The sequence below is a fragment of the Leptonotus elevatus genome, chromosome 1 (genome assembly GCF_054856555.1).
Source record: "Leptonotus elevatus isolate MCC_2025b chromosome 1, RoL_Lele_1.0, whole genome shotgun sequence".
Classification (NCBI taxonomy): domain Eukaryota; kingdom Metazoa; phylum Chordata; class Actinopteri; order Syngnathiformes; family Syngnathidae; genus Leptonotus; species Leptonotus elevatus.
In genome coordinates, this window is record NC_141239.1 from 46,642,614 (window position 1) to 46,661,911 (window position 19,298).

The following is a 19,298-nucleotide window of genomic DNA, read 5'->3' on the forward strand; positions in this document are numbered from 1 at the left end:
TAGTAGTACTATTCAATTAATAGGCTACATTTAGTTTGTGAAAATAAACAGTAATAATAAATAACTTTTGTAAAGAAAAATATAAATAATAAAGCAGTAAAATACCCGACCAAAACAATACCAAAATTTCACAGTTCTGTTTTCAAGTGGCGTATTCAAAATAGCGACCGTCTTGGGTGGTATAAAGCCATTAACAAATGTTTTTTAAGCATAAATGATTCAACTTTTAATTTCCGCGTCACAAACATATCGCTGGCATTTGGCGGATTCCTTGTACCTCCAGAATCAGCAGTTTTCAGGAGACCCCACAAAACAGCATGTTCGTTTAACTATTTAACATTGCATCATTAAAGCGAGCAAGCCATTTTCAACACTCTAAATTTGTTAAAATAACATGTGTGGACTGACCAATACAGATTTGTAAGAAAAAAAACATACTTAGTGTAATTCTTGAACTGAATTTCTTAAAATATAATGCAACACTTGTATGTGTACATTTTTATCCAGCCGTATGCCGTTTGTAAATAATAGTATAAAAATAAGGTGCAAAAATTGGTATTGCGCATGGTAAAATTACAAATAGGCTTGTGGTACCTGCTTCACGTTAGAAGCATCAAATACAACATTTATTAAATTTCACTTACGTGATTATTCTGGAAGTTTAAGTGACTATTAGAACAAGTAGGATTGTGTGCTGGTGAAGCTGGGCAGTGTGTTAAACCAGAAATCAAATCAATAGGGATAAGTGACGCAGTGATGCTGAGGGCTCGCAGTCTTGTACTCGATCCAAATTGATCATCAGGAAGAAAAACACATTTGAAATGTTCTACGCGTTGACGTTTTAGGCGTACTGCTCCAATGTAATCGGCAGATGTGCCTCGACGACAGAGTGGACTAAAAACAGAGATGATTAAAAATGGCGAGCTCCATGCTGTTTGGTCTGCCATACAATGAAGCAGCAAATCCCCCGCGCTGCCCCAGAGCAGGCCTGGCCTGACTGCGGCGGCAACACTGTTACTAAACACGCAGCCACCATAGCACCATTTAATATCATTTGGAGGAGCATACAGGGGGGTTTTCTAGTTAGTTATCTAAATTGCACTTGCGCCACATATTATACTATTGACAATTTGGCAAACCGCGACTGACGCTTATGCGTTAGCCACTTAGCTCTTTAGCAAACAATTAGCTACCGTCCCAGTCTTTCAAACACCGTCATTAGCCACTGTGACAAGTACCAACTAACAGCCTGCAATAATTGATAGAGGACAAATATCGCCCAAATCTACAGGGCATATACACGGTGAAATGCGCGAGGTGCTAAATTAAGATTTTAAACTGGTGCGGTTGCCAAGAAGACGCTTGCAAAACACAGGCCACCATTTTAGAACGCCACACACCCCCTCCGTCAGCGTTAGCGCTTGAAGCTAACTAAAGTGCTAACCAGTACGAAGCCAAGTGGGCCTTGGGGCTAATTGCGTAGCTTTAAAATTAGCTGCCTTGCTAGCAACATCCGTACGTTTTAACGTCTTAACACATCGAGTCATAATCAGAAGCCGACAACATTGCACATCAGCAAGATTGTGATTATAGCCATGTTGACTCGTTTTCGCGTTTGGAGGGCCCAAAGCGACTTTCTACTTCACAGGCCCCGCTTGTGTACTCACGTCACCAAACATGACGCTGACGCTAACGCAACATCAAGCGAGACGCGGGCATAACCTTAATTTGTTGTTGACCAGTTTCTGAGTACGTCTTCACGCCGCTGTCACGTAAAAAATTGAATAAAAAATTGATTCGTGGGCTCTTCGGCAGAGAACGTTGGTGCCAGAAGCTGTCAAAAAAAACACCCACCCGTAGCCCCCAGCGAACGTTAATGCTTTATCCAGTAACGTCCATGTTAATTACTGCACTAACAAGCCCACTGTTTACAAACAGTTGAATTGCACATCAGCACTCTTTATGTCCATCGCCCTGCAACTTGCAATAAACGAGCAGTAAATCAAACGAAACGTGTTCTTTCTTGGCCCGTGAATGAATGCTTTATAAGACTTTTAACAGTCTTGCTTGGTGGTAGGTATTCTGTGGCATCCTCAAGCATAACGGGGATGCAGGCACAAACTTAACAAGCTTATAAGGCAAAATGAGGTCAGCTCCGCGCAAGTATGCTGCAACGGACGCGCAATCAGCACAAACGCAACCGGTTAGCTCCGGGCCCTCATGTTTACTGTAAAGTTCTCCTCCCATCTCATGGATGCAACTTCGTGCACACTTCGCGCAAAGGCGCCTATTATGTGTCAAATGCTTCCAAGTGCAATCACTAACCTTCCATTTCCATATCCTCGGGTTCACTGAGCTGCTGCTCGCCGGCTTTCTGCTGCTGCTGCTGCGTGTGGTGGTGGTGGTGGTTCATGTTGGCAGCTTTTGTCGTTGCGATGCGGAGCTCCCTGCCGTCAACTTCGTCCGAGGCCGGTTCGGATGCGAACCAGGTTCGGGACTGCTGCTTAGGTGTGGTAAGATGCGGAGATGGTGTGGACCGGTCGAGCTTAGGCGGCCGGGCCTGCTCTGTTGCGACCTCGGCCTTGTCCGCAGTCAGCGCCGGGGAGTGAGGAGGGGAGGTCGGCGGGGGAGCGGGTAGAGAAACGCGGACGTATTTGCTCGCTATTCGCCCAATTTCGGCGCCTTTGGTGGGTGCGAGTAGCTGGCTGGCGACGGCTGGGAGTACGGCTCGGGGCTCCGTGGAAGGAGGCCCGCTGAAAGGAGCTAAATTATTCCGGCTTTCCACCGGGAAGTGTGGAGCAAAAACACGACCCGCACCTGGTGGAACAAATAGCCGGTTTTCAGCTAGCTTAGCTACCTGACACAAGGTAGCCAATAATAGCTAAAGATACAACAATGAAAACAAAAGCTCTTGCGGTAGCCACATTCAACAACTTTGCCTGCGATAGCCCCAGTCCGTGTGCTCCTCCGTGTGTCCCTCGCCTGGGGAAGAGCGGAGGGGAAAGCTATCCATTCAAACCAGATTGCAAATCGGAATATCTTGGATTGACGTTAATTTGGAAGTTAGCGGAGACGAGAGTTGCCGCGGCTCCAATCCAAACAAATTCCCCCCACGAAAGCGTCCCTAATGGCAAAAACCAGCAAGCCGTCGCATTCCCGTCAAAGAAATGCCGTTCCCCGAGAGGAATGTGCGTAATCATGCAAGCGTTGTGACTTGAGCGGCGCTGGCCCTCGACACGCTCCTCCCGTCCGTTTGTGCGAGGCAGTCTGGAGTCAAAATGGCGGCCGCAATCTTCTATGAAATGTCAGATCCGCATGGAGATCCAAACAGTAGCCCAGCCCCGCAAAGGTTCACTTCCACCTCAAACCGGCATGTTATAAATACTCATCATATACGCGCCACCCTAAGCTAAACTTGAGAAGAAAAAAAGGACGGAAAATTAAAAAGAGTGGCAATTGCAGCTGCTACATTAAAAAAAAAAGACAAATACATTGAACATCTGCTTTGTCATATTCTTCATTTTACATGAAAAATGTTGCTTAATTGAATCATTAAGTGAACATTAACATTATAACAATTGAATTTTTTTACATTGCATTTTTTTTTTTTACACTTATCAGATCGAATTACCCTTTACATGATACATGATATTTTGCATTTTAATTCCTTTGGGCAGTTAAACAAAACAAAAACAAAATACAAATCTAAATGTGAGCCTCTGTCAAAAGTGTGTAGGGGGAGGGGGGACTACTGTATCAATGGCAAATTGTCTTTTTTTTTAATGGGAGCAGTGGTAAGTGTTGTACGGGTACCACTAGTTGTACGCCGGCTCCCTCTAGTGGTATTTAAAATAGAATCACTGCCTAGATACAAGTATACAATTCAGTTGTATTTAACCTTTTCAGTTAAATTACACTCTTGTTGTAATTGTAAAACTTTTAAATTGAATACATTTTTTTTGTTTACATGTATTTAGTAGGTACATTGGCGTTTAACTTTAAAGTGCAATACATTTCAATGGAATCATTAAGTGCATTCTATTACAGTTAATGTTTTAAAATGTGCACAATGTTAGTGGCCTTCACTTACATTAAATATACTTTTCAGGAATAATATGTCTGTCTCGTTTTTGGCTATGCCACTATTTTAATGTTGGTCATGATGGTAATATTTAGAGAGCTTAGCAAAGTATTATTTTAGGTGGTACTCCCTTAAAAATGTTTGAAAACCACTGATTTAGATTTTGTGGGCCATTGGATTAATTGTATTTTTTGTTTTACTTCATTACTCATCTTTATTTCATGCAACAGCACACCTTTGTTGGAGTTCTACAATAACAAAACGTGCTATAAATGTTAAATAAAATATTGATTAATTCAAGTATAGTTGTGTGTTGTTGTGTGTGTTTTAGCACCCTTTTCATTTATTATATTGTTATTATTATTAATAATATATTGTAGTTGTTATTACGTATATATATATATAGTAATAATGCAGACTTTAGGGGGGGGGGGGTCAATGTCTAACTTCTGTCCGTTAACACTTGCGTAAATATGGTGAAAACACACAATACTCACGCAAAATCGAGTGATATTCTGAGAAGCGATCGTACATATTCATTTGTCAGCTTCAAATGGTCAAGCGACAAACGTCCGAACATATGTACCATCACGTTAGCTTGTGCTCATCTTTGTCTGCTTTGGCGAACACCACCACGAGAAATGTGCATTGATAATAACCCTTTATGTCTGTGATGTTACTAGCATGCGTGGTCCAAGTTCCTATATGTTATTTATACGAGAAGATTGTGAATATTCTTAAAATGGCCACCTGTCAGTTTGAGAGGAAATGTGATATGAGAGTAGTGACGCAAATTTACATTTTAAATTCAAACTATGTTCGCATCAACAAGAATCTTTCACTGTTACTTATCACGTAAATTGAATATTTTTTTAATTACCCGATCATTTCTGTTTATGAAAGTACGCCTACTTGCACATGCACTCACAGATTTTACAGTAACTCCAATTATCTGATTAATTTGACCTGCTATCGCCACACATAGCTACTGATTCAAAATGGAGCATGGGCAATAAAGTTAAAATTGACATAGGGCTATATATACACCGTTTGTTGTAATCTAAAATATGATGCAGGCATGTTAACTTTATGATGAGAAAAAAATATGAAAATCCCACCTTCCATTCACTTTACCGCTTATTCTTTTCAACGTATCCCAGCTGGTTTTGTTCACCCTGGAATGGCGCCCGTCAATCACTTTAGACAAACATTTGACAACCTAAAATGCGTTGGAAAATAAGCGTACCCTTCGTGCCATCGTTCTTGCCGGGCCATGCCATCTTCGTGAGGCAGATCTTGTTTGTTTTTAACTTGTCAAGAGGGGCAACTCTTCAGCGAAACGTGTACTGTACCTGAGTGTGACGTCATGCTCGTATTGCCCCATCCGCCTCGTTGTACTGTTTTGCTCAGAAAATCACTCGTTTTTTTGTTTTATGCGTATAAACAGACATCAATGGTATATTACAAACGTAGCTTGTACCCTACGCATTAAAAGCAATAAAACATTGTAAATTATTTTGGTAATGTTAGTGCGTTTATATTTTTATGTTTAATTTTTGTAAGTTCACTCATTTATTGTGCAAGTCATAGCGATTAGAGTGACAAAGAAAGAATATAACGGCACGTTTAATATTCAAGAAAACACATGGAAAGGTTCTAAAATAAATATATTTGGAGCATTATCAATCGAATTGTAACAGTATTTACATGTGACATTGTAGTTTGGAGAAGTCTGCGCTCTCTTGCAAGCTTTCAACATAGGGAAATTTTACGGATGTTCTTTTGTGGCAACACAGTGAAGGGCAAGTGGGAAACGCAATGGACTTGTGCCGCTGAAGACAAACCCCGCCTCTTAGGTTACATTTGGCCAATCGCCGTCAAGTTTACGACTATGGGGCGGGACGAAGCAAACAACAAGGTAGCTTACGATTGTATATCCCTGACGTCGGCAACTCAGAAAATAGTCGGCTAAGCATAGCTTCGGAAATGGTCGAGGCACCAAGAGCAAAATCCAGTGCGAAGTAGTAAAAACGCTAATATTCTCCTCACAGCCGCTCACGCAGTTCGAGATACCATATACACACACACACACACCGTTAACTGTAAAAAGTAAGGCTTCTCCAAGTTTCCGTGTATTCATGGAGGAGAAAAAAGAAGACGGCGACTCGGAGATCCAGGAACACGGACCCGAGCACTGGTTCTCAAAATGGGAGCGGCAGTGTTTGGCCGAGGCGGAGCAGAGGGAGCCGAGCGAGGAGGAGGCCGACAACGACCAGGATAAACTATGGCATCTTTTTCAGAACTCTGCCACCGCCGTTGCACAGTTATACAAAGGTTGAAGCCGTCGCTTTCTTGTGTGTCTGCTTGTTAGCACGATGACAGCGTCGCCACACCGTCAGCCGACCGCTTTAGCTTGTTGATTAGCAACTTAGCTCAGCGTTACTGACATTTTGACATGTTGATCGTACTCTAATGGGCTCGCTGGTGTACAGAGCAACTTGCACAACTGACTGAGCAGTGCGTAATATATGTTAACTTTGTGTCAGACGTTAAGATGAACTATGAACTTGATTGATGGCCACAAGTTGAGAGACTGTGAAAGAGCCCCGTTGTAGCTTCTCGGGCAAATATAACAGCGTCTGCTTAAATAAACAAAAAAACGAATGATGCACTGGGTCAATCCATTAGTTTGTTGATTCGACGTTGGACCGTTTTGCTCTCTCGTCGTTAGCCAAGCTAGTTACAAAATGGCGATGGTAACAACAATCGTATCTACGCGACATTCCCAGATGACAGTTTGTAGAACTGTCAATGTTACCATCTGTTTTCCTTGCAGTTACATTCCACGTCTCGCATAATGGCGACGAAAGTTCATCAGCACACCGCACATGTTCGCATTTAGACGGCCGGTCAGCTGCTGAATGGCCACTTATCGAGACAACGTGTAGCTTAGCCAGCATTCCAATCACAAAATGGCGAGAATATTAATGGTATGAAAATTGGTTCGTTTTCGGCCAGCCACGGCTGTCTGGTCGCGGTGACGATCGATGTCCATATTTTTAGAGCGTGTTGCGTCCACCGACATATGTTTGACATTGCTTTGCAACTTTACTGCTGAGAGGACACTTCAGCTGCTGTGCGACTCCTTTCTTTGCTGCCAAGCTCGCTAACTGTTTATTTTGGTGCCAGTGACTTTGTACACCCAAGATAAAATGGCCTCTTCTCGACCTGCCGTGCTTCTTGGAGGTTTAGCTGTGTTTGGCCTCATGTCATATCTGGGTAAACCAAACGACCCCCCCTTCCCCCTCTTGTATCTCCACCCACAGATCGAGTATGTCATCAACAGGGCCTGTCACTGTGGGTGCCATTTCAGAACGCTGCTACGGCAGTCACCAACCTGTACAAAGGTACCACCACCAATACAGCCAATCGAAACGCAGCCAAATGAACAACAACCTTTTGATTGTCCACCTGGTTCAATATACACTCAGTTGACATGGGATGACGAATACAGTCTTTTTATAGGATGCTAGGAGCCGGTTCATCATTGATTTGAATTTAGAATACTTGATAGTTACCAAGGAATAAGTGTATGCATGCACACCGAACGGAAGCTTAGCTTTGTTCAAAATCAAATAAATGACTAATTGTGCCAGTGCAACTCTTGCAATATGACTATATTGTGCAAACTAACCCCTCCGGATGGATGTATAGCCAGAAGCATGCATGTTAACAAAATTGCCCTTTACGATATGCACAAAAACACTGCACATTGTTTAAAAATTAGTTGTACTACCAAATATGTAGAATGTTTTTTTTTTTGCCCAATTATTTTTTTATTGTAAATTATTTTTAAGCCATATAATACTTTTATGGGGCGGCGTGGTAGAGTGGTTGTTTCCCGTCCGTGAGGTTGTGGGTTCGATCCTCACCCCTGGTGACCATATTGAAGTGTCCCTGAGCAAGACACTGAACCCCAGTGGACCTGGCAGCACCCTGCGCGGCAGCAGCCGACCATTGGTGTGTGAATTGGATAAGCGCTTCGGGCACTTGAGCTTAAAAAAAGCGCTATATAAATAGCTCAATAACTCAAAATGTTCGCATTTTGAGTAAGTAAAAAAAAAAAAAAATCAATATATTGACATAGACTTCTTTGTGCTAAGATTTTAACTGCTGGGTCTATAATCAAATTATGTTTTTATGCCTTTGCCGTCCCTGGTTTGCTTCAGATGCAAAGCATCCTTTTTGAATACCAGTTAGCAGTTAGTTAGCCTGCTTATGGTTATGGAAGTCAGACTACTGCCTGGACTGGTGGCTAGTATTTAGAGACAGCCAACCATTCGCACCTTCTCCGAGTGGGAACTGAACCCACACTGCCTACAGGGCTGTCAGGTGAGGGAACCACTACACCATCAGTGACACAATCCAAAATGGAGTTAATCCTTTAGACAGTTGATACTCATTGAATGAAATGAATTCCAAATGGTCAGATTGGCAAACTGTTGGACATGGGAGGTTCTGCTGTGAAAAAAAAGTCCCATACTATTGGGGCCGCCTCCCATAATTGTGTCGTCCATGGTGGCTCTTAGTCTATTATCCCAAAACGTATTGGCCAGTGCGTCACCAGACTGGATGACCTTTTGTGTTTTGCTGAATAACATGTTTGTTGTATGGCTAATAACAATGCTGCTGTCTTATACTCTTCTGTTACAATGTTAGGAATTCACTAGCTACACAAATGCTGTGTGCCGCACTAAGAATGAGATTGCACTGGACTCTTTGTTCTGTAGTCTGTGTTCAAAGATCTCACCAGTCACCATATTGTCTTGCAACACTTCCATAAAAGCATCTGGGAGCATGTTTGTAATTGGATTTTCTTTGAAAGAAACTTTGATAGTTAGCTTTTATTTGTGAGTAATTAAAGCGTTCTTGTTTCTAACCATCACAGAGAGCGTGGAGGCCCATCAGAGAAGCTTCGACAGGGGCATCCAGATAGGACATCAGCGACGGAATAAGGTGGGCCGCGCGTTAGCGAAGCGTTGTGTCAAGAAGATCAAGTTTGATTGTGAACCGCTTGCTTGTACTCCACCTTGTAGGACATGTTGGCCTGGGTAAAAAAGCGCCGGCGAACCATCCGCAGGGAGGATCTTATCAGCTTCTTGTGTGGCAAAGCGCCCCCGCACAGGAGTAGCAGGGCCACCACAAGGCTGGCCATGGTGGCCCCCAGCCGGGCTAACTCGCCGGCTGAGACCGGCTCGTCTGTAGAAGCCGACCTGCAGCCGTTCAGGGAGGCCATCGCGCTGCACGGTAAGCGCATCTCAAATGAGCGGTCCGCTCGTCGCAAGCGTTTTGTTCCCAACGAGTTGGACATGGTGGAAATGTGAAATTCAGGATGTCATATAAGATGAAGCCATCTTAAATGTATGCACAAACGGTTAAACGCCGCCTTCCCTATTGCGTATACAAGTGTGTATTTGTGAGAGAAAATATCTGTCCGCATGTGGTTCCGAGATAAGGTGAGTTGATTTTGGGCTGCTAGTGACAGCGGAGGGAGGAGGCCCCCCACCTCCGTTTGTGAGCGAGAATGTCTCAGAGTTTGCGGTAAGTTCGGTGTTTACAGGCTAGAACAGCTTTTGCCGTTTTGCACCTGTGTCTTTCACTCACATTTGGCATGTGATGCGATTGACAAACTGTTTACATTTTTGTCACACGTGGGCAGTCCCAAACCTGCAAGATAAAGAGCATCCCTCTTGGCACATCTGTCTGTTTATATTTCAAATGAGGTCTTCCCAAGAAGTAGACTTTTTTTTTTTTCACATCAGGGTAACTGATCGCAGATCCGACCATAGGATGGAGAAATGTCTGTTTAAATAAGTCATTTACTGTTTTATATATATTTATTTTATTGATTAGATTTAAAAAGGGAGAGTGCATGTTCATGTGCATTTGCATGTAAATATGGCAGATTAGCCGTTTTTTTTTTTGTAGTCCCTTGACAGGTTGATGTAGCATTTAAAGTATACTTGCTTACTGGGCATCAACAAAATAATTCGCTTGCGTTTTGCCAATGTTTATCCATCTTTGCTATGGCGAAGGGAAGGGAAGGAACGGAGTCTCATTTGAATAGGAAACATTTATTTGTTTGCAAACAAGCAAAACTTTTTCTTTTTTTTTGCAAGGTTGTAGCCATTTTCAAAACGTGCAATAGTGGGGTAATAAAAAGTATTTCGCCAAAATCCAATAGGAAGTCTGGCCATATACTTTTTTTTCTTTAAATCTCACTGTACGATGGTTTAGTTGGAACCTTATTTTTACGATTATAATTTACGATTCATAACTTCTTCATGGCAGAATGAAGCCAAGTGGGACGCTGACGTTTTATTTTATAGTCGTCCAAGACTCTATTCATGGAGATGGGACTTAAGCTTGTATATTTTTGACAGCGGTGAGAGAGGGTGGTCATCACAGGAAGTAGCAAAAGTATTTTCTGGGCTAGTGGCAGCCCACCACATGTAAGCGCGTTTGTAGGGAAACACTGCAGTTGTAAGGTCGTATTTTGCAGAAACTGATCAATGACAGACATCATTGATTGATCGGTGAATTAAAGACATTTTGGCTGATGTGAATAAAATGCAAAATATCAGCCAAAGAGATTATGCAATGTTTCCGTTTTACAGCTAATTGGAAGTACGTTTTTAATGGTCAAAACTGTATAAAGTAAACATGATCAAAATAAGCAGTTTGAGGACAGAAGGCATGATGCAGAGTTGATTTGCATCACAGCTTTACAAGCGATACAAACGGCACGTGGCGTAAGAGTAGGTGGCCACTCGGCACAAGAAGGCCGGCTGGGTTATAGTTACTGTTTTTCATACAAATATTGACTGTAATTATGGCTTTACTGCTGCTCAGTATGGGTTGGGCAGTGCGCTAAGGCTAACGACTGGAGAGAGAAAAATGCGATTTAATATATATATATTTTTTTAACTCGTTTATTAAAAATAATTATAAATGTACAATAAAACATTTTTTCCTAGATTTTCATACTCTTGTTAACAAAAGTGGAAACAAATTTAAACTAGAAGTAATTAAAATGAGTTTTTGATGTTTATAGCCGTCAATGGCATTGAACAGTTAAGGTCCTCTTTCCACACATTTTTTTAAAAAACAAACTCAAGCAATAAAATGGATCTGTATTACATTACATACTAGGGTGTAACAAAAAATGGAAAAACCTTTTTGTTTTGGCCCCCAGGTCTGAGCGGCGCCATGGCCAGCATCAGCGTGCGCTCGGGCCCCCCGGGCTCTCCCACGCACGTCAGCGGTAGCAGCAGTAACGGAGGCGGCGCCGGCGGAGGGGCTTCTTCGGGCTCGGGGGCGCTGTGCCGCGGCCGACGCAACGCCAACGGCCTCCTGGACGTGGACCTGAACACTTTCATCTCTGAGGAGATGGCGCTGCACCTGGACTCATCCGGCTCGGCGTCGGCCGGGGGAGGGGCCGCGGCCAGGAAACGAAATTCCACCCAGTGCAGTGACGTCATCACAGACTCGCCCACTCACAAACGCAACCGGATGATTTGAACTGCCCCCGAAGACGCCACGAGGCTTCACGTTAAGATGGCGGATCTCATCGTCTCCCTTCCTCTTGTCCAATCAGAGCGCGCGTGCACGCGCTCCAGTGTGTTGGAGGGATCCAGGCAGTTGCCCCGTGGGTGAAGAAGATGCACTGTGCTGAAGCCACTTGATTCTTGACACATTTGTGCCCTTACACATCCCCCTCCCCACTCCGCCCGCACCCACCACCTTAATAAGGAAGTGAGGTGTCACCGAGGTCGCTTGTTTGTTACTCGCAGCCCACACCTGATGTCCAGCCCTGTCCTGTCCTTCTCATGCTTCAACCACTTCCTCTTCTTTTACCACCAGTGTTAACCATCGGTCACTGTTTACAACAGTGACAGCCAAATTTAAGTTTCACGCCTTTTTTTGTTCTTCTCGTATTTGTTGAGGATAATTGAGAGGATTTTTTAGATCAGTCCTCCCGCCCCCCTCCTCCCCGTTTCCGCAGTCTTATCCTAAAAAGCAGCTGCTCTTTTACGTGATTGTTTGACTTTTCCGATGAGTTGCAATAAGGCTTTTTGCACTTGGTTTCATGCAAACAAAATCGGCTCTTCCTTTTGCGTCACAGTTGTAGCCTCTGCCAGTTCTAACGTGGACGCGGGCGAGCGCTCGCCGCCGTGCGCTGCCGAGTTCACGAGTCCTCGTCTGTTTTGTTTCCACAAAAAGGTTGAACTTCAAGTGAGAACGCCGATGCTATAAGAATAAAAGGAATGATGTCACGAAAGAGTTGTGGAAGTTGTCCCAATCAGACACGGGCTGTGTCATGCCATCTCATTTCTTTAGCTTACAACATGCAAGACTTTGTGAAGGCTTTCAGAGACTGACGTCGCATACTAAGCTCAATTTTGTTTTTTAAAATACTCGCTAAAACGAGTCTGATTTTTGAAAATAAACCCCTTAGATATCTAGTGCTGCATTTATTTCCATTCAGGCTGTGCTGCGTTGGAGGCATTTACACACAAAGTGACGTCAAGCGGTGCTCTCCTCTTGGCAAAACGCAACGCGGCCACGTGTATGTCAGTTTTGTTGAAACTTCAAACATGTTTTACTTTGACTCATATTCCTGCATGATTGCAGACTCGTCTTGGAATTGATTGTCGCTTTCATTTTTGTTGCAAAAACAGTGACAAGTGAGATTTGCTTTGATACAGACGGCCTCTAACCACATATGAAGAGTGTTATTGTTGCTGAGGGCCTTTTTTTTTTTTAATGTACATTTTGGCAGGAAAAGAAGGAATCTTAAATTATCATAGGATTTTTTTTTTCTTTAATAATAGGAATGTTTCCCTAAAAGTTAAACATTTAACCTATGAAAGTTGTTCACATAATCAGTCCTCCAAGGGGAAAATTTTGAAAAATAATCTCCAACTGAACAAATGTCTACTTTATATCATTAGCATTTGTTGGTTAACTATTTTTATAGCAATTTATGAATTGAATTCCTCCGAGGTTGCATTTGTTTTAAAAGTGCATGGAAGGCAAGATTGAACACTTTTGAGGGCCGTGGCTTCCTCACCCCTGCTCAAATGTGACAGTAAGGTGAAAGTAGGATTTGTCGACCGCCGGCTTCTATTGTTAAAAATCATGCGTTTTTGATGATTTGCTTAGCTTTCTTTTTCCACGTGCTTAACTCTGCTCTGTGGTTTTAACACTCATTCGCATTTGCAGCACTTTTGACTGAAAGGCAACATGGTGGCACGTCACAGCTGTTAAAGGGAACAGTGTGACGTGCCTGTGTGGACAAGAGCTACAATTTAAAACAGATCTATTTGGAATTGAATCCCAACTCTTTGTTTTTTGTCACTTTCTACACGGGCAGACTCGAGCCACGTCTTTGAAGCCAACACTATTATCAGCGCTTCATACATAATTGTCAAAAAAAGATAATAAATGGCTAATCTATATACTTAACATTTAATTGTTGGTATGATATATGTGGTTCACATTGTAAAGCTGAAATAAAACAATTGAGTTGCAAAAAACTGGCATGATTTTTTTTTTTTTTAGATATAGATATAGATAAGTGGACTCCATATTTTTTTCACATGACTATTATGTTTATAAATGACACGTAATTACACACATTGAAAACAGAAACCTAACCATTTCCCTTAAGCTGTTGTTTGTGACCGAAGCTAGCAAAAATATGGGCTAAAATGACGTAGTTGCTGGCAGTTCCACTTCTGACCACTAGATGACGCCAGAGTACACCGTGACATTTCATCACCCTTTCCCACAGTTGTCTTCATTTGAGCCCCCACATTACACACCGTACTAATAAAAATCTCTTCATGTGTATACAAAGTGTATCTTGGCTTGAATAGATATCACATATTAGTCGTTGATGAAATTCCTTCAATATTCTTTAAATTTCCCGCGTTAACTCTTGCTCAGACAATGACAGCACACAATATGTACACTGTAATGATGAATCCCGATAGATGGAAATAAGACACAATGTTAAATTCTTGTCTCTTTTTTTTGGTCCAATTTTGTCTGACCTATTTGAGAGGCTGAATGTGACAAGTTGACAACATAAGACAACTTTAAAACATTAAAATTAGGGAGTCAAAGGAGTCCCGTCTATGCAGACTTTGTACAAAAGAAAGAAGGTTGTGATGGCAAAGGGTTTGTGAGCAGGCAGGTTTTATATCTGGCTGAGGGGAAGAAACTTCTGGTAGTAGCTCTTAGTGACATCAATCATCAGGTCTTGCGTGCACTCTGGAAGCTCCCCCGAAAACAACCCTGAAAAGGAAATAAGTTAAAAAAAATTAAAAAATCTTTAAGAAACGAAAAAACTAATTTTGAAGGTGTGTGTGTGTATGAGACCTGGGCATCCTGAAAAGACTGTAAAAGGAGGCACCACCGTCTCCGGAGGAAGAACAGTGTTGTCTAAGATTTTGCAGCAGTCTTTCAGCACACAGCGACGACCCTGGCAACAACATTACAAAAGCTAAAAAATCAAATTAAAAATAAAAAGTGCATAACATTTGTTCATGGATAATTTATTACTTTGTTTTTGTATGAAGTGAACTACTGCCTATTCATGATTCACTTTTCACAAATTCACCCATTTGTGCTCTATCAGTTGTGGCGAAAGATGCCACTCGAGGGCTCTTATCTAAGTAAAGATTGGTGTCAAGGAAGTAAGTGGAAGTTACATAGTCTTCACTGCATTTTGTACATGAGTGCTTTTTTCAAAACCAAAGCACCTGTAAGCCATTTATCACTAAAAATGACTCATACACACTGCGTATGTACACAGTGGATATAAAAAGTCCTCACACCCCTGTTCAAAGGCCAGCTTTTTGATGTAAAAAAAAATCCAATACTATTGTGGCCTTTAACCTGTACAATTCAATTGAAAAACAATTTATTTTCAAGAAGGGAAGAAAAAAACCCTGAGATAATGCAGTTGCACAAGTGAGCACACCCCCTACAACAGGGGATGTGGCTGTGTTCAGAATTAACTACATTCAAATTCATGCTCACTCGGAGTCAGCACATCCCTGCAACCAGTTAAAGTGTTTCCGATAAACCCCAAATAAAGTTCAGCTGTTCTAGAAGGTGTGTAGCTTTTATTTTTATTTTTTTTTACTGTATATCAACTGCAGGTTAGATTGTCAGCTTGAAAACGTATGAAAGCAAACTACCTAACACTACCTTATGGATTGTTAACATTAACATTTCACATCACTTTTCATGGAATTTTTAACTCATTAACTGCCATAAATTCATTTAAAAAAAGATTATTACAATTTTTTCAATCGTAATTAATCGCATGACTTCACTAATTAACTCACGATTAATCACAAATTGTATGTCTGTTCTAAATGTAAAATAAAAAATTCTAGGTTTTCATACTCTTGTTAACAAAAGTGGGGAAAAAATGTTGAACTAATAGAAATAGTTCAAATTTTTTTTTTTTAAGTTTATAGCCATCAATGGCAGTGAATGAATAATTTAAAAAAAAAATTGATTATTAAAAATTCGGGGCATCAGGTGATTAAAATTTGTTATCGTAATTAACCGCATGACTTCACTAGTTAACTCACGATTAATCACAAATTTTAGATCTGTTCTAATGGTACAATAAAAAAATCTAGGTTTTCATACTCTTGTTAACAAAAGTGAAAAAAAAAAGCTAAACTAATTGAAATAGTTCAAATGAATTTTTGACGTTTATAGCCGTCAATGGCAGTGAATGAGCTAAATAATATGCATATAAAAAAAAAATGCTTGACTGTGTGTCATTGAGCAACCAAAAATGAAGCGTAACATTGCAACCTCTGGTCTCATCATGACTAGCATGTGACCGCCTAGAGCGAGTGAGCCTCTGTTGTGTGTCTGTGTGCGCGCATGCGTACACTCACGATGACGCAGTTCTTGCCGATGTGGACGTAGGATCCAATCTGGGCTGCGTTCACCACGCAGTCCTCCTCAATGAACACGTGGTCACCGATGTGCAGCGGGAAGAAGGCCACTCTGTGAGGGACGAGTAGACATTAACGCACTGCATTTTCCTATTGGGGCCAAGTCATGAGTCCGACCCACTTTTAAGTTTAGAACGACGAAAATGTGTGACTCAAAAATAGCTTTTGAAAACATATGTAAATTGTATTTTTAAATGCTATTACACTTTCCCACGTTACATGACCAAAGCATGCACAAAAATGAATATAGTAGTGGAATTAAAAACCACAATTACGCAAAATGAGGCAGCAACATATATGCATATATAGGGAATCTAAAATTGTATTAAGAGTTTCCCAAGTCATTCACCACAATATAAAGTACAAAGAGAATACCAGATGAACTATCAGTTAGCCTAGCTTCTTCTACTACTAATGTTTCTAGCCCTGTTACACCATGCCCCCTCTCACACATCAGTTTTAGTACTTTGACTTAGATATTGGGTTTCCTCTCACATTGCAAAAGCATTTATGTTAGACAAGATTCTAAATGGTCCAGAGGAGTGAATGTAAACGTGGGTAAAGCTTTTTTTGTGTGTATGTGCCCTGCAATCTACTGGCGACCAGTCTTGGGCAGACCCCCTTGTCATGTCAACAACACGTAAACACACCACTAATGCAGGGAACAATCATGGGCCAGGTTGAATCTAAATGTTCAGGAAACATTTGGCATAAGAGCAAAAATACAGGTTACCCTTTGCTGAACTTCTTGAAAGGTGGACGAATGACACTCCTGCTTTTGACCACACAATGTCTGCCCACCCTGACATTAGCCAGATCCCCCCTGATGATGCAGTCATTCATGACGATGGTCTGGAGGAGAGAAAAACAACTCAAATCGCAACCATTTCATGAAAATATACCATCAATCTTCGCATAGTGTAGTTTAACTTACTTTGCCATTAAGTACGATGTTTTGACTTCCACAGAGCACGGATTGCCTGCTAACCTTGTTGCCAGAAGCCTAAAATTATCAATAAATAAATACCATATTAATAACGATTGACACTGAACACAATGATGCCATAGTGGTCCAACGCCCCGTCCGGCTAGTTAGCCACATAGCATACTAGCTAACAGCGTCTAAAAAGAATACTTTACCGTCTCAATATACTCCGCTTTGTTGTACAATATTTCAGACAACTCCATGGCTGCGAAAATGAGGAGCTGTTTGCGGATCAATAAGTAAAAGACAAAAGTGAAGCATTTGTTTTGCTTAGCTCCGCTCCTCCGACTGACAGTCGGATTGGATGGATAACCAGACAGTAAGAGTTGAGTACAGAGTTATCGATTGACGTCACTGCACACCGCAATGGAATTTTCCACTATAATGTGTTTGTAACGTTTACTTTGAATATATTTGTTGTTTACGTTTCTTTGTGCTGTTTAATATATCAATTTTGTACTAAGATAATTACATTAATCAATGCTGTGTTTTGGAGTTTGATTAGTTTTGTCTGAATTTGAACCCTCTGGAAACGCATGTCCTTCTTTTCTTTTACTACCAGTATATTTATATTTTAATATTTAAAAAAAACTTTTTTTTTAATTAATTTGTATACAAATATACTTACCTTATTTATTATTATTACATTTTTGTTATCCAATAATCTAGCATGCACATGCGCACTGGCAAACCCATGGCCCGTCTTCTTCCTCGCGGTGCATGCTGGGTACATGCCGACTTCTCTCCGTCATGGCGTCCCGTGCCCTGCACCAGTGCGTCCGCTCTCTCGCCCGACCCTCGCTGCGGCTCCTGTCCGCCAACCTGGCAGTGAGAGCAGCTCCGGTCCCCGCGGCGGCCGCCCTCCGACCCCTCTCCTTCGCCGCGGCCAGCCGGAGGACGCGGTGGCTCGGCAAGAGCTCCGTGAGTGTCCGCTATCATTGAGCCTCTGTGGCCTAGCGTGTGTCGCCGTGACCTACCGACGCCTTTCAAAACGGTTACGTTATCATAACATGAGAAAGTACACGATGGATTACGGGTTGTTGAGTTGGACAATTAGAAAGTCGTGTCGTGAACATTTGGTCAAAATGGACAATATAGATGTCTTACGTATGGTATCGCGTCAGGTTGGCTAACCTGCTAACAAAGTTGGGATGTATTTTTTTGAGATGCAACTCTTAAGGTGGTATGCATGGTTAACACTTGATTTTTGTTATGGCCGTTTTCCCGTGCGGCTTTAAATCAAGTGCTAGCAATACATTTGGATAAACTGCGCAATAGTTTTATTTTGGCAATCGACTGTTTTGCTCATGAAGCATTGTAACATTGTTTTGAAATGTAGTACGTAAATGTTTATTGTCATTGATTTCAATATGATTTTTTCCCCAAACCAACTTCAGTACCGATTAGTAATACCATTAGTACTTTTGGTACACAAATTCCTAAAAACAATGACATAATTTTAAAGAATGACCTACTTATTCTGATTTATTACTGTATTTTTCCTTAAAATTCTCTTATTTTATTTGACCACATTACACACTACATTATTACACCACACCATACGGCAGCGCTTTACAGTGTGCATATTTGAGGTGAGATGAAATGTGCTGCTGCGAATATAAAGGGAAAAAAATGAAGATTGTTCTTTGATAAGATATCAGCACATGTTTATTGAGCTGTCTCCGCCCCCCCGTGCAGATCCCCTCAGGTGTGCTGTGCCGACAATACGGGGACCTGCCCCCCCTCACTCTAGAGACCATCGAAGAACGCGTCATCTATGTCCTCAAGCTGTATGACAAGATTAACCCCGAGAAGGTAAGGTGTATACATTTGAACGTATCTGCTAGGAGGAAACGATTTTGTTAACGCTGTGTGTGTGTGAATGTCCGACAGCTGCAGACATCCTCCCACTTCATGAAAGATTTGGGTCTGGACAGCCTGGACCAGGTGGAGATCATTATGGCCATGGAGGATGAATTCGGTGAGTGTCTTCTACCGTCCTTCCTGTCGTCCTTTATTCATTTCATTTGCTTCCTCTGCAGGCTTTGAGATTCCCGATGTCGAAGCCGAGAAGTTGATGACTCCCTCGGAGATCGTAGAGTACATCGCAGACAAGAAGGATGTGTATGAATAAAAAGGAAATCAAAAAACCACAAGAGGCAAGTCAATCACGGGACATTTT

At 41.8% G+C, this 19,298-nt stretch overlaps 4 protein-coding genes across 8 annotated transcripts in view; 2 read left to right on the top strand and 2 right to left on the bottom strand.

Annotated features, from left to right (window-relative positions):
• The window catches only part of usp7 (ubiquitin specific peptidase 7 (herpes virus-associated)), a 32,339-nt gene extending 29,468 nt beyond the window's left edge, over window positions 1–2,871 (bottom strand). The window contains exon 1 of one of the 4 annotated variants that reach the window (XM_086058446.1): window positions 2,326–2,871. In XM_086058446.1, coding sequence (XP_085914572.1) covers window positions 2,326–2,413 — 88 coding nt within the window. In that variant the 5' untranslated portion in view covers window positions 2,414–2,871. Of the gene's footprint in view, window positions 1–644; window positions 1,386–1,722; window positions 1,743–2,325 lie in introns of those variants that run through there. The other 3 variants (XM_086058363.1, XM_086058618.1, XM_086058533.1) reach the window with 3 other exon arrangements.
• A 3,129-nt stretch (window positions 2,872–6,000) lies between these two features.
• hapstr1a (HUWE1 associated protein modifying stress responses a) lies at window positions 6,001–13,680 on the top strand. Its single transcript, XM_086058745.1, has 5 exons — window positions 6,001–6,415; window positions 7,408–7,488; window positions 9,030–9,097; window positions 9,178–9,388; window positions 11,337–13,680. The coding sequence occupies exons 1-5, from the start codon at window positions 6,220–6,222 to the stop codon at window positions 11,660–11,662; spliced, it is 882 nt and encodes a 293-aa protein (XP_085914871.1). The 5' UTR covers window positions 6,001–6,219; the 3' UTR covers window positions 11,663–13,680.
• dctn5 (dynactin 5) lies at window positions 13,599–17,448 on the bottom strand. The gene is made up of 6 exons (XM_086058877.1): window positions 17,272–17,448; window positions 17,066–17,134; window positions 16,865–16,983; window positions 16,072–16,183; window positions 14,528–14,630; window positions 13,599–14,443 (listed from the first exon to the last, which is right to left on the bottom strand). The coding sequence occupies exons 1-6, from the start codon at window positions 17,317–17,319 to the stop codon at window positions 14,346–14,348; spliced, it is 549 nt and encodes a 182-aa protein (XP_085915003.1). The 5' UTR covers window positions 17,320–17,448; the 3' UTR covers window positions 13,599–14,345.
• Window positions 17,449–17,807: 359 nt separating this feature from the next.
• The window catches only part of ndufab1b (NADH:ubiquinone oxidoreductase subunit AB1b), a 1,715-nt gene continuing 224 nt past the window's right edge, over window positions 17,808–19,298 (top strand). The window contains exons 1-4 of one of the 2 annotated variants that reach the window (XM_086059097.1): window positions 17,808–18,037; window positions 18,815–18,931; window positions 19,010–19,097; window positions 19,159–19,279. In XM_086059097.1, the coding sequence (XP_085915223.1) occupies window positions 17,837–18,037; window positions 18,815–18,931; window positions 19,010–19,097; window positions 19,159–19,250 (498 nt within the window). In that variant the 5' untranslated portion in view covers window positions 17,808–17,836 and the 3' untranslated portion in view covers window positions 19,251–19,279. The remainder of the gene's footprint in view (window positions 18,038–18,814; window positions 18,932–19,009; window positions 19,098–19,158; window positions 19,280–19,298) is intronic. The other variant, XM_086059015.1, reaches the window with a different exon arrangement.